This window comes from Mesocricetus auratus, unplaced genomic scaffold (assembly GCF_017639785.1).
Source record: "Mesocricetus auratus isolate SY011 unplaced genomic scaffold, BCM_Maur_2.0 Super-Scaffold_100006, whole genome shotgun sequence".
NCBI classification, from domain to species: Eukaryota; Metazoa; Chordata; class Mammalia; order Rodentia; family Cricetidae; genus Mesocricetus; species Mesocricetus auratus.
The window spans coordinates 76925540-76941352 of record NW_024429190.1 but is presented as its reverse complement, the minus strand read 5'-3'; the positions used below and the strand labels follow the sequence as shown (position 1 = coordinate 76941352).

The 15813-nt window shown below is 39.2% G+C and overlaps 1 protein-coding gene across 6 annotated transcripts in view; it reads left to right on the top strand.

Annotated features, from left to right (window-relative positions):
• Mapk10 (mitogen-activated protein kinase 10) overlaps nucleotides 1–15813 on the top strand; it is a 256057-nt gene that overhangs the window by 202079 nt on the left and 38165 nt on the right. For all 6 annotated transcript variants that reach the window (XM_040747536.1, XM_040747538.1, XM_040747540.1 and 3 more), the window contains one exon: nucleotides 12336–12518. In XM_040747536.1, coding sequence (XP_040603470.1) covers nucleotides 12336–12518 — 183 coding nt within the window. The remainder of the gene's footprint in view (nucleotides 1–12335; nucleotides 12519–15813) is intronic.

Below are 15813 nucleotides of genomic sequence, written 5' to 3'. Positions count from 1 at the left end.
CTTTTCCCCTCCCTCATCTCCTCCCAGTTCTTCACCAGCCCCCTAACCAACTTCATGCTTTCTTTCTCTCTCTTTAGAAAATAGGCAAAACCAACCAACCAAACAAACAAACAAACAAACAAACAAAACAACAACAAATTTAAAAAATGGAAACCAGGGAAGAATTAAAAGAATAAAAGCGTGAGAAACACATACACAGACAGACACACTCACAGAAGATGCACACAGATGCATAGATATACACATAGAAACAAAACCCATAAAAACTCCAAATCAGAAACTATAACATACTAGAAAAAGACTAGTAAGATAAAAAAGTTCCCAAACAAAAAGACACGAGACAAAGAAAAAGTTCAAAAACATGACCGAGCTTATTTTCATGTTGGCATCTTCTGCTGGGCATGTGCCCCGCCCTTATGTGTAGTTTGTGTTCGCAGTGAGACTCAACTGGAGACAACGAATTTTTCCTTTGTGAGCAGTTGTCAACTGGAGCTAGCTTTTGGGTTAGACATGGGAGCCCATGTATAAAAGTTTTATGATCTTTTAATATTTTGAGTTCTGTCCAGGAAGATATATGTAGAAAAATGTTCATCTTTTGTTTTGGAATGTGGCTATCCTGCAAAAGTACACACACACACACACACACCACACACCACACACACACACACACACACACACACACACACACACGAGAGGGAGAGGGAGGGAGAGAGAGAGCAGGGACTTATACCTGGTAATATATTAGTTGTAAAGTAAGTATCTGATATGTAGGATGTCTAATAAGAAACCCCTGTGAAAAGGTTATTCAACCCACAGGTTGAGAACTGCTGGCTTAGAAACTAGGAGAGGTTCCATGGAGCCCCTAGTGATTTGATGTGTAATGATCCATTCTAAGTGGCATCAGTAGTGAAATGGGTTGCCTGGTGGGTAGTAGTTAGCTTCACTCATTTTAAACAATGAGTGAACAATTACATACCTGAATATAAAGTATGTAATTAGAAACTAAACTTTTCAATATATGTATTTAGTTTCTCTATATAACACAATGTGCATGTGTGTTACATGCTGATATAAAACTAGTTTATTGAAAACCTATCACCAGGAAATATGGAAAGGGCTCTACCAGTAAGACAATATTGAAATTTTAAAAATTCTATACAAATGCTTTTTAGTACTGACCTTTAGAGGGTAAAAATAACATTTAGCAAAGAGAAATTAGTCAAGATCACACAACACTAAAGAGGTGAAGTTAGTTCAGAAGCGGCAAGAATGGTGTACACATATCTGTCAGAGGAACTACAGACATATCTACAGAGGGGCCATAGACATATCTACAGAGGGGCCATAGACATATCTACAGAGGGGCTGTAGACATATCTACAGAGGGGCCATAGACATATCTACAGAGGGGCCATAGACATATCTGTCAGAGGAACTGTACACATGTCTACCAGAGGGGCTGTAGACGCATCTGTCAGAAGGGCTGCACACATATCTGCCAGAAAGGGCTGTAGAAACCATCCCCATATGAGAAAGAGAAACAGATACATCAAAGTTCTAGATAGCCCCTTTTTCAAACATGCACAGACAGGCAGGAGATCACATGACTTTAATTACCTGCCTTTCTTCTTTAATTCCCCTGTACCACACACATTTACACACATGCACATTACACAAACGCACTGCACATACACGTGACAGATGCTGCAAAGGCACATACTACACGTGGCACAGATATTTACACTCAGATAATAAATATACTCATAAGTGTACATGCACATTGCACATGCTATATGCCCATTATACATATTATGTACACAGTGCACATATACATTTACACACTGCACCCACACACACACACACACACACACACACACACACACACCACATAGATGGTTCACTTTGGACAGAGTGATAAGAATACTTGCAATTTAAAAATCAAACAATTCCCCAGAGCCGTTCCATTTCTGTTTCCTCAAAGATTCCGAGCACAGCAGGCTTTTGTGAGTCAGTGAAAACCAGATGCTGCTAACTCATCATGAAGGACGGACAACCATTTGCTCTGTCTTTCCCTCATAGTTTGCATGGCACTTGCTTTCCTGCTATGAAAGCAAATACATTTGCTCCTCTGGGTTTAGGGACTAAGCAATGGATGCCTTGGGTTTCAGCCCAGTGAGGTTTTCAGGACACTGCCAAATTACTACATGTAATTTGAAGCCTGAGTGGGGCAAAGCCACAGTTGCTGCTGTCCTACCCAGCCATCCCATTTGCTCCACTCCCCCACATTCTGTATCCTTCCAGTGTCTGCTCAGCCTGCTCCTTGACTTTCTGCAAGAGCAAGTGGGTGCAGCTGCACCAGGGAGGAAGGGTGTTTCCCTTTCTTGCTCACCCTTCGTGATCCTCCCCTCCCCGTGCCCTTGCTCTGCCTTCCCGGTTTCAGTTCTGGATGATAACTGGCAATAGCAGGGAGACCATTGCAACTGACCCCCCACTTTCTAGATTTCCTTTGATTTTCAGTCTCAGAAGCGTTTGCTCTTTAATCTTGTTTATTTCATGTTGAGCAGTCCCATTTGAATAGCCAGTACTTTCAGCATTGGAAAAAGCCCATATTTATGGAAGAGGACAAGACTTTCAGCTTAGAAACTGCATCTTTGGTGGGGTTCAGTGGCAGAGCCCGCACATTGCAAAACATTCATTCTCCCACAGGCATTTCTGCTTCTGCAAGCTTATTCATATTTATAAACAAGCATAAATGCCTTTTATAAAAGAAAGTTTCTTTCGGGGTGCTGCTAGCTGCTAGCTTTTTTTCCTTTCCTTTTCCAGATATGTCACATAAAAGAGTAAAATGAAATTGATTTACGTGTCTCCCATATTAACACAGCCTAGGATAATTTTCAATACAAATCACTCAGATTCTAGCAGATGAATGCAAATTAGATCTTTTAAATCAGATGTGAGAGAGCGCGTTGAATTATAATTGCAAAGCAGTATAATCAGACATCAGTAGCTTCAGAAGGCTCTGTTAGTTCAGCCATGTGGTAGAAGGACTGGGCATTCCACGTGAGCTCTGTTTGTGCCCCAAAGCCCTCTTGGTCAGGGACTGTCCAGGCAATGACTCTATGGTGTGAGTGGCCTTGCTGTTTCATTTATGTATTGATCTATTTCTGTGTTCTTGTTTATATTCATTTCATCTTTGTTTTCAGTTGACATGTGGTCAGTAGGGTGCATCATGGGAGAAATGGTAAAAGGTGCAGTGCTGTTCCCTGGCACTGATCGTATCCTTCCCAGTGGCCACTGAACTCTGTGCATCCTTATCAATTTATTCCTCTTGTTTCCAATGCAAAATGGTGGAGGATCTCCATTCCAGGCCCTCGGGGAATTTCTGTGAGATCAAATGTCAAGGACTTGCAAGCTCCTTCATGGTAGAATAACCTTGTCTCCCAGAAAGCCCTTCTGTGGATGGGACAGTGTGAGACACAAAAGGTTCAGCCTTGGATTGAAAGCTCTGCCTTGCTTCAGTTCTCCCAAACTCTTTGGAGACTCTGCTTTATTATTCTGTTTGCAGAGATTCAAATAGAAGACCCACATGTAGCTAGATAATAAATGACCAAGACAGTGTTCTCACTGAAGCATTATAATTTTATATCATAAGAAATACTCATTTAGCATGGAGATCTAACATTCACCCACAAGTGTGATTTGTTTAATTTAACACAGGTCCAGAGAACATGCCTGCATTCTTCATTTTCACCCTCATCAACCTCTTTTTATATACTGTCTATTCACTTCATTTATAGAAAGAGTAACTTCTCAATCCTGTTCTTATTTTCTCAGATTATTAACTAGCAGTATTTAAAACCTCATTGATTAACAGTGAGTAGATAAAACATCCAGAGTAGTCATTTAAAACACTTTGAGTAGTAAAAGTGATCTCTCCAAAGTGGCAACTAGTTAGTAGGAATCCAGAGGTCCCAGGGTAGACATGGCTGCTGAGTGACACCTAGAAACAACAGCCCGCTCCCATAAGTAAGCAAAATACCAGCTGTAACTGGTCACTTTTGACAATGTTCTGTCTCCATCATTCTAAGGGGAAAACTGAACTGAAATGTTCACTATCCAAAGGAAGTTCTGAGTCTCTAATTATGGGCCAATGTCTAACTAGGTAAGTCTGATTAATAATATCATGTGATTATCTACTAGCTTTAAGTTTTTTTTAACACTCTACCATCTTCATGGATAACATAATAAGTATGCGTGCGTATTTCACATACAGTTCTACACACATATGTGTAGTGTAACAGTACAACTTCATACATATTTCCCTCAAGGTTAAAAAGAAAATCCAGAAATTCACAGAGTATTAGAGAGTGGTCAAGGAAAGGCAGCAACACCTATCGCTGGCCCCTTCACACATGTGCACACAGGAGTACCCACACACACACATGTGTGGACACTCATACATACATGCACACACACCCTTACTGCATACACAGCACACAAAGCACCACAAATAAATAAAAAGATAAGATAAACTTCTTACTCCTATTTTTGCTAAAATTACTTTTACTTGTCTTAAGATATGACACTCTGATTTTAAAACTCTGTGTGTATTGCTATATTGTTTCTACTAATACATTTTATTAAATGATGTCTGTAAATTTACATATTAGTGCTAATGTTAATTCTGTTTGGAAGATATATTGGCCTTGATCAAAATAAATTACTTGATATTTCTAAAAAGAAACAAAAACTAGGATTTCTTTCATTCCCCACAAATCAGCTACTTTTTTCTTAACCTTTGGGGATAAATTTTAATTAGTCCGTATGCTCTTTGCTCTTCCAGAAATTCATTAGAGTTGAATTACTGCAGATTAAATGAATGTTTGCCGCCTTAAGATTAGGCTGACAGTTTCCATTGCTGATGGTGGCACATTGAAAGATTCCCCAGTCGAGTTACTGAACGAGCCCAGCATTATTAAAATCATTTCTTGGGAGAAGCTGCTTCAGCATCACTGTTTAGTCTGAATGTCATCCAAACTCGTAGTGAACAATTCGTAAGGCCACAGTAATGCCCCAAGGTCACACCATGCAGACCTTAAGTGAGGCTTTGCTACTGATCTTTTTCTTCTGGGTATCTCAGGGACAATTCGTAAATTTCTTCAGGAACCATTTAACTATGGTTCCTGAATGATTTCAAGCACCTGAAGTTAGTCTTTTAAATGCAAATTGTAGCCACTGACTATCATAGAGTTAGCCTTTAAAGTACAAGATGTACTACTTACCTTAATAAGTATTTGCATCATAAGTAACTTATTCGAAGAGAAAAAAATTACATTGAAATCTGTTAAAGAAAGGCCTTAAAATGGAGCCAGAGATGATGAGTCTGTAAAATTACAAACTGTCCAATACATTGTAAAGTCGTTTTGTTTCAAAAGTCAATAAATACATCCTTTTGAAAGCATTCTCAAAATAAACCATTTCTGCCAGGTGGTGGCGGCGCACACCTTTTTTTGTTTTTGTTTGTTTGTTTGTGGTTTTTTTTTGTTTGTTTTTTCGAGACAGGGTTTCTCTGTATTGTTTTGGAGGCTGTCCTGGAACTCACTCTGTAGACCAGGCTGGCCTCGAACTCAGAGATCCGCCTGCCTCTGCCTCCCGAGTGCTGGGATTAAAGGCGTGCCCCGCCGCTTGGGCGTTGATGGCACACACTTTTAATCGCAGCACTCCGGAGGCAGAGGCAGGCGGGTCTCAGTGAATTTGAGGCCAACCTGGTCTACAGAGCGAGTTCCAGGACAGCTAGGGCTACTCAGAGAATCCTATCTTAATAAACAAAACAAAACAACCCCCCCCAAAAAACCCAAAACACAGATTAACAAGAATTTGGCTTCAGAAGTTTGACAGATGGCTCAAAGTTTAAGAACACTGACTGCTCTAGCAGAGGACGTTGGTTCCATTCCCAGCACCCCCAACTGTCCATTTCTCCTGTTCCAGGGGAAAGCTTTCTTTTATGAATTTTATATTTATAAATTTTATTTTTTTAGATTATAATATAGTTACATCATTTTTCTATTCCATTTCCTTCCTTCAAATTCTTCCATAAGCCCCTCTTTGTTCTTATTTAAATTCATGGCCTTTTTTCCTCAGTAATTGTACACACACACACACACACACACACACACACTTACAAACACACAGACACACAGCCACCCCTAAATACATACATACAATCTGCAGTCGTCTGTGTAATGTTACTTGTACGTATGTTTTCAGGGCTTAACATTTGATATTTAGTTGATAGAATTGGTATGCCAGGCTGGAATTCAGGGATTGCTTTCCTTGAGTTTAAATTTAAAAAGCTTTGCACTTGGCATGTACTTTTCAAAGGCTGGCCTTGAACTCATTGTTTAGTCCCAAATCCATATGGACATCTGATCCTCCTGTTTCCACTTCCCAAGGGCTCAGGTCACAGATATGCCCCACACTGCCTGGCTTATGTGGTGCTGGGGATTGATCCAGGGTCTGTGCATGCTAGGCAAGCTCTACTCTTGAGCCATTATCCCAGCTCTGTTTTCCTAACCTCACAGAAACCTGATTGTCCCCTTTTAACAATCCAGTGTGCACAGTTACACCCAGAAATTAATGTGACTTTCCAGAGATGTGTCCCAGGATGGAACACAGAGTCTTGTAGCACAAAGAGACTTTGAGCCTTCTCACCTCCAAAATACAGATGTCAAACTTTTTTTTAACTTTTAAGATGCAATCACATGCAAGTAAGACAAATGTTTGTGAAGACAGAAGACTGTACCAGGAGGAGGGTGCCATTTACATCAAAGAATAGGTACTGTCGTGGGAAGTTAAGAACCGTCTTCTGAAGATCCTAGTCAGATGAGGAGTCCAGGAGCTTAACCTTCAATAGCTTAAACAATGTTACTTCTGCGACATATACTACATATTAGAAAAGATAACTCTTGTCTACTTTTGATTTGTAAAGATAGGTTACAATAATAGATTTATAAGAAAACAAATTATAGTGAAAACCACACACATCACATGCCCAATAGTAGGCCCTGGAGGTTCAAGCTTGTATGCCCTGGCTTACCATACTTCTTCCTGAGTTCACTCCTAAGGAGCACACTATTAATGAATTGCATCTCAAACAGTTCATGTTTTATGTTACAGAAACAGATGGATATTTTTGAGGCAAAAAAGAATGTTCCCAAATGAAAAATGACACAACTAAAACCTTTGCTCTCCCCCGCTCCACGGTGGGGATTTAGCACAGAGCACTGTACACACCATGCGGCATCCCAAGCTCCAAAATAAAATGTTCTTAAAGAAGTAAAACAACTCAAACTAACACAGAGCACTCTGTGTGTGTGTGTGTGTGTGTGTGTGTTTCTACCCAGATCTTACAATTGCCCTCAGATGTAAAAGTGCTTTTAAAACCTAATTTTATTATGGGGGAGATACCATTGCTAAAACAGCCGGGGTCACTGTGCAGTGTGTGCGAGATGCCTATGCTTGTCCTCAGCTGACCTCATGGACAATGGAGCCTCAGTTCTCTTTCTTCCACAGGAGCCCAGTAGTCCTGACTTTTATCCCCGTTTTCAAGACAGTGATGTGTGAAAGAAAGATTAGGGCTTTTCCTTTCCCTGACTTATTTCCAGAGAACCAGTCTGTTAAATGAGCTATGGGCAATAGGTGTGGCACTATCTTTTCAAGAATTGCTATGTTCTGTACCATAAGCACAACCCAACCTTCTCATGTCTGGCTTTAGTAAACCACTGGAGGCTGTTGGTATAATCTAGATTAGTGTTTCTCTAAATTCAGTCACAGGACTGCCTGGGTAGCAGTGTCATCAGGGTTTCTTCTGTGGTAATCAACACAGGCCTAAGTACTTGGAATCCCACAGTTAAGTGGTGCATGTTGGGATTGCAGGGTGATTTTGTAAGTTTTCTAAATTGTGAATATTTGAATTTGTGAGCATGGTTTCATGTCATGATACTGGAAACACAGCATATATACTCTGTCCTCATTTCACTTCCCATGGAGACCTTACCAATTTACATTTTTTCTTACAGAGCTAAACTAAAGCCACAGAGCATTATCCAACTCTGTGCCTGTGTACCAGCTAGTTGAAGATAAAACGACATCTTCTGGAACTATTCAGTATAGATACTGCAGGTGGCGATGCTTTCTTTGGGAAATGAGCAAAGAACTGGGAGAGACATGTTGATGGTTTTGAAGTAGCAAATGGAGGCTGTGATATTTTCACACTGATGATTGACAAGCAAGCCTAAGATAGTTAACCACTAGACATGCCAAAATCAACTCTAGAAATACCATGCTTAAGAAGAAAACAAAGCAAAAGAGGAACTCAAACTACATGGTGGGATGAAATCCCCAGAGAGCTCTTTTTGAGTCTTCTGAAGGTAGAAACTGCACAGCATAAATTCCATTCATAATTATAACCAAATTCCCAGAAAGCAGAAGGTGTTTTCCATCAGTACGTCCATGAGGGAATGTGTCTCAGAGTTCTCCAGTCAGCAACACTAAGTAGTCCTTAGAGGCTGAGTTCTCAGCCTACCAGAAAGCTTGCAGCCTGCGGCTCCAGCAGCTCACCCAGCCTCCCTTCTATGTACTTTGTTCCATTCTCCTAGGATGGTACCACTCTCAGAAGTCCTTAGTAACGATCAGTCTCCTTTGCAAAGTATCTCATCTACTCCCAAGAGCAAAGGATTTGCAATGCCACTCTCTTTAATCTGCAGTGAGCTTAGAATTAGATGAGGAAATTTGCTGTCATAATTTTTATTAAGTGTCATTTCCCCATGAATATTCAAGGCCTTAGCTGATTTATCTCAGTGTGACATCTTCTGAAATCATAGACCTGAAATGTAAAAGTATATATATTTATTAATCTTTTTATAACTGTGCAGGGCTAGTCTACAGTATTCATCTACTTGTTCTATACAGCATGGAAATGGTGTATCACTGTGCCTTCATAAAAATAATATGAGCAATTAATTTCTAAAGGTTACATCATATGGTGTCAGTGTCTAATACCAGTAAATCCTTATAGATTTAAAAGTACAAATGGTGGTGGAAATCTGACCATTTTCTTTAAAGATTCTCCGTATTTTTCACTCAAAATATGCATGACAACAATTTTTAGTGGAAAAGCATTGACATTAAAGACTAAGACAGCACATTGGGATGCTCTCTGGGGGACACGTCCCTTAAAAATCACATCATAAACTCTAGACCAAGGCCAGTCAGCTCCAACCACCACAGTAGCTCCAGACTGCTGCTTTCTTCATGGACACTGACTTGAGCATGAGGAAAACAAATTCCCCTTATCGAGAGCTCCAGATGTTTGTAGGAGGAAAGGACTTGAAGGAATTGTGTTAAAAGAAAAGCACCCTGTCTTTCTTTCTTTTCCTTCCTTTGTTCCTTCCTTCCTTCATTCCTTCCTTCCTTTCTTGTTTTCAAGATAGGGTTTCTCTGTAGGAGGCTGTCCTGGCACTCACTCTGTAGACCAGGCTGGCCTCCAACTCACAGAGATCTGCCTGCCTTTGCCTCCCAAGTGCTGGAATTAAAGGTGTGTGCGCCACCAACGCCTAGCCAAGGTACCCTGTCTTGAAGACAGTTGTACCCAGTGTTTTCTAGAAGACTGTTTAATGACCGCAGTGACATAGTTTTAATCTTTCCATGTCTCTGACTGATGCTTCATTTAAAAGCACTCTTATTATTATTATTATTATTATTATTATTATTCTTTGAATTTCAGCATATGTGACTCTCCTTACATTTTTATGAAAAATATCATAGAATTGCCTTATGGCTACTTCTTTGAGAGCATTTAATTATGAACAGGGTGTGGTCACCCAATCTCAGAATCCCAGCACTTACCAAGAGGAGGCAGGGAGGAAGTCAAGGCTTGAGAGCCACACTACAAGTCTTTTGGTTTGCTACAAAAATCCTGCAAAAGAGAAAAGCAAACAAAAAAAACCCACTTAATTCTGTGTTAAAGGGTTTTATTGAATATTTTCATGACTCTAATGGAATGAAATTAGAATAAAATAAATTTTGCCAAATTTGTTAAATGTCTTCTTTGTAGAAAATCTAGAAACTTTTTTTTTGCCCTGTTTTACACATGGTATTAGCTCTTACCCTCTAGAATTCAAAGAAAGTTTAGTAATGAGTCAGCGACAGCTTGGTGGGGCATGGTAACACAATTTGATTAGAGAGAAGGTCTCTTTTCATGTTTACAGTAACAACTGAGCTTTAAACAACACGAACATTGTTCTTAGTGTTGAGTACTATCTATAATCTGTCTGTCTATCTATCATCTATCATCTATTGATCAGCACAGGAGTTTTGACCTGCTCCCTTTCTGACCTGGGCCGGTTCACCCCTACTTAGTCAACCTGGTGCCCTTCCCCTCCCCTTCCGGGAGGTCACCATATTGATGCTTAACTTAGTGCGGACACCCGATTGGCATCGTGCACTACAGCTTAGAACTCCTGTACTCAAGTGATCCTCCTGTCTCAGCCTCCCGAGTAGCTAGGATTACAGGCTACTGCGCCCGGCCATCTATCATCTATTAATGTATGTATGTATGTATGTATGTATGTATGTATGTATGTATGTATGTGTCTGTCTGTCTGTCTATGTAATCTATTTATATGTTATCTATAGTCATAGACTTAATATGAATTTTTGCATGAGAGTTACTAACCAGTCATATATGTATGTATGTATGTAAGGTGAATTTATTTATTTCTAATAATTCTGGTACTTTTCTCAGGCGCACGATGACGTCAGTGAAGTTTGATCTTGTCATTGTCATGCTAGTGAATGTGTCTCTACTTTTCCCACCTACATCTCATTTCCAGACAGTCCATGGCAATTTATATAATTTTTATTATAATAAGTTTTATTCATCTAGGTTGTAAGATAGGTAGAGATTCGCAATTAGCTTGCTTTTATCTTTGATCGCCTGTCTACCATTTGCAGCTTATATTTATGTCAAATGTGGTTTGTCTTTTCTCAGGACAGTCAGGACAGTCAGCCCTTTTGGTTCAACTCTTGAGCTGCTAAGAGGAAGGGCCTTACAAGCCTTAATCAGGTAGCATTCTGTCAAGGTTCTTTGAAGTGCCTGGTGTTACTTTAGGAGACAGGAATTGACAGTGAAGGATGGGGCTGCAGAAGAGTAAAGGGGGCTGGAGTTGGAATGAATGCAAACCTGCAAGACTCGATCCTGTTTGAAATCAGCTGCTTTTAGCTGATCCTTTCGGACTGCCTTGTTTATCATTTTCAAGGCTACACACATCAGATATTAAGGAGAAATGAAAAAGAATATCCGAATTAGTTCAGGAGGCTGGGAGGGGGTTAGTGTAGAGATTGGAAGCTACTCTGTGTCAAGTTACAGGTAGACAGGGTGACTGTGACAGACAGAGGGACTGTGACAGACAGAGGGACTGTGACAGAGCATGATAGGGTGACTACAGTTGACGGAGGACAGAGTGGCTATGAAGGAGTGACTACAGGAGACAGTGACTGTGGGTGACACAAAGGTCCTGCATGTTTCAAACAGCCTTCTAGAAAAAAAATGTCACAAATGTATAATAAATTTTGAAAAGACAGAAATTTGAGCAGTTTACAGATGTATATATGTATCAAAATTTTGCAATGTATCCCACAAATAAACATAGCCAAATAGAAGACCCCAAATGTGATGTTTATAAGTAGAAAACATTTTCAATGACATTTCCCCATTTCTTGAAAAGGAACAAAAAAATCTTAAAGGCAATTTAGGGAAAATATAAATATTATTTAAAGTATTTATGTGCTTGCTATTCTAAAAATAAGAATGTTTGAGGTAACTTTAGGATAAAATCCTATGACCAAGTGAGATAATTTTAATTCTAAATCACATGATTATTATAATTTTGTTTTATTAAGATATCTTTTTTTACATTATTTGAATCTTTTGATCCTTAATTTGTCCTTGCATATTTTACCCTAAATCACATGATTATGTTACTATGCCCTATTATATTTGAATCATATTTTTATTTTTCTAAAGCAAAAACACCTCCTAATCCTGTTTTGGTTAAACAACATTAGTTCTTTAAAAGCACACAAGTTCCAAAATTTGACTTATAATTCCAAGAGTGTTCACATGCAGGCTGTCAACTTTGATTTCATCCTTTTGTCCTGTGTTACTTAGTGAAACCACAGTCATGCTGGTAGGTCCCAGCCTCCAGGGACAGGTGACAGAAAGGTGAGAACCCTGGGTCTGCACTTCTTTTTTTCCTTAACTCTTTCCTCCCCAGACATTGACCAGTGGAACAAAGTCATCGAGCAGCTAGGAACTCCATGTCCAGAATTCATGAAGAAATTGCAGCCCACAGTCAGAAACTATGTGGAGAATCGACCCAAGTATGCGGGACTCACCTTCCCGAAGCTCTTTCCAGATTCCCTCTTCCCAGCCGACTCTGAGCACAATAAACTTAAAGGTGAGCCCAGGCACAGCTTGACAGCCACTGTGGTGTGTGCAATGAAAAGTCACAAGTTAGTTCTTCCCTTGACTGGCACAGACGAAAGAAGAGGTGTTTCTGGCAATAATCTTTCTTAGTAAACTGTCTTATCAGGGTTATTTAGAATCTTGAAACCATTGTTTGCAATGTAAATTTAAAAGGTCAGTGTGCTGTATTTTGAAAACACATCTTCAATCCTTTTTTAGTCCCTAGAAACTACTAACACAGTTTTTCACTTGTAAACAGTTTTTCACTTGTAAAGTCTTGTAGACATAGGTGCTTTAGTTCCTTTTATTTTCTGCAGTGTCTTACCACCATTTCTCAGTTATAGAGTAATAAATTAGGTGTTACCTATGCATTTCTTTCTGTTCAAATCTCATCCCCTCTTCCTGGATTCAGACCCTGCCTCTGTACCTTCATGGCTGCTAGACAACCAGCTAACTTTACCTAGCTAAAAAAATGATGGTAAAGAATTTTGGGGGATGTTTAATTCACTTAATATTTTGTGAAGCATTTTCAATAGCATCTGGTTAATAACTGTTAAACATAGTAAAACATTGCGTTAAAAATTTATCATCAAAAAACACAAGGTAGGTTCCTGCTTGTGGGGCTGTGCCCCAAGTATGCAGAGCAGTCAGTTACTTATAGGCTTAATTTAAATAACCAAGATAAACATCAATGAGGCAAAGAAATTTAAATACAGTGTTTTGTTATTCAGGATCTAGTAATCTCCTCCAAATTTATTCATAAGAAATTTAAGATAGTCTACATCATAGTGCTACATAGTCTCTGAGAGACATTCCCAAAGCTGTCAACACAGTCTATACAAAGAGGGAAATGTCTAAAGGATATCTTAGCGTGAATGCCTTCATAGTGCTAATCATGATAGTAGGTATCTTAGTCACTGTTCTATTGCTATGAAGAGATACTGTGACCATAACAACTTCTATGAAAGAAAACATTTAATTAGGGCTGGCTAACAGTTTTAGAGTCAGTTGCTTGTCATCATGGCAGAAAGCATGGCAGCAGGCAGACAGTCATGATGCTGGAGTAGTAGGTGAAAGTTCTACATTTAACATAGTTGTGATTCTAATACAAGACCGGCAACATTAATTAAGTATCACAATATGCAAATGATCAACGGCAAAGTTCATTCTGAGTCTAGGAAAGCAGCATGTTTGAAAGTTGAAAGCCATGGCACTGAAAACATTTCTCTCCCTGTTTGCTACATATGGTACTGAAGATGGCTTTTAGGAGATGATCTGGTGTTGGCAAAGGTCACTTCCTTCTCATCGAGAGCCATTCCATCCCGTGCCCTTTCTAAGAAGAGAAATACAGATGATCTGGAGAGCAGACTGTGGGTGCAGGGTACATGAATCTGAGGATAAAATCAGCTACACTTCACAAGGACCTTTTAACAAAAGAAATAAACAGCCCTGTCAGGCTGCTAGAACATTGGTCAAAAATCATCTTAAAATTTGAATTAGAATGGTAGTCTTTGTGTGCTTTTGGAATGCTTGTGAGCTCCAAGGTTTTTATTTGGAAAGAATGCTAATCAATTAAGAAAATTATATCATCAGAAAAAATTATCACAGACATAAAATAATCCTTTAATGAATGAATTTTCATAGTAATATAAAACATTATAAACACAAGAAAATAGTCACAGATACATAGATGAGGATAGTTTCCTACATCCTAGCTGCTGTATTAGCAAAATGAAGTGAAAATGAATGTCAGACAGTTGAATCACATTGAAAAGTGGACAGTGGGGGAAGAAAAGCCACCAATAACCACAGCGATGGCTTGTGATAATGGTTGATATTTCTCAACTTTTATTTATGTTATTCATTTAATTATTCTATTGCTAAATTTGTACCATTAACCCAGTTGCTTTAATCTGAACATTTAATAACAATGATGTTATCCATATTTTAAAAAATTAATGCAAGAATATCTTCTTGTAAACATGTTACATGTCAACATTTTATTATACTACAATTGAACTCTTTTATTTGTTACAGAATGCATCCGATGTCTTTAAAAGGAGAATAAAAATGTTGAAGCTCTAAGTGTGTGAATACACAAACAGGTCCCCAGCTCCTACATTATCTTGTACATTAGCATATTTAGTTCCAATTTTTCATGCCAGCTACTCTTAGGCACTCTCATTAATCAGAAATATTTCAAATTGCTAAGCCAACTGAGGTTTTACTCTGTTCAGTTGGAAGTTTTAGCGATATATTGGAACATACTAAGCAATTTTACTCTTAAAACTTTGAGACCATTATAGTAACAATAGCAGCTTAAGATATTAAGATAATTTTACAGTACTACTTATTCTTGTTAAGAAATGACTTTGTGTAACATTTCACACGTTTTAGAGACTAAAAATTAATGTGGTTCCAGGGCTGAGTCTTCAGCTCAAGTAATGAAGGGCTTGTTTGCCCACACATGGAGCTGAGTTTGATCTCCAGAACCCACGTAATAAAAACTAAGGCCCGTGCATGGGCTTGTCGCCCCAGTGTCGAGGATGGGGAGGCAATCTGTCAGACTGTTCTAACTGGTGAAGTTCCAGGCTTGTCTCAAAGGAAAGAGACAAAAGACATTCATGATCCTTGAAGAGCAGTGCCCAAGGCTGTGCTCTGACTTTCACACCTGCACTGTCACATACTGGTGAGACTGCATACACAGGGACATGGTCGAGCATGAAAATCTACTATTGAAGAAATACGTTTGCTGGTTGTCACATGAGTGTCACTCTGCTCCAACCATACAATTTACCTTGTACATAATATAGAGGTTTTTCATTATCATCAGTCATGGCATGGGACTTCCTTTAGCCACTAGCCACCTGATTCCACCGAGCCATGACTCCACCCATTTAAATGTCTGAGGAACACAGAATGCTACCACAAAATTCAGTAGTTAAATGAGCTCTTTTTTTTTTTTAAATCACATTCACTCTTTAGGTTGTTTTTAATGATCTAAGAAATATGGACGACATTGGCTGGCAAGTCAGTGTGAACTCACTAATTCTGCTGATGTCATTTTAAGTATGAGAACGTGAGAGCACATTGGTTGACCTCCTACACCCACTCCTGGGTCTGAGCTGCACATTTCTGCAGATGCACCGTGCACTCTGTGTCTGAGCTGCATGTTTCTGCAGATGCACCATGCACTCTGCGTTTCCCATGCCCCTTATCCCTCTACCTATCATTCTTACAGATTACCCACCACAATTTCTGTATTTATTCAAACTTCATGGCTGATA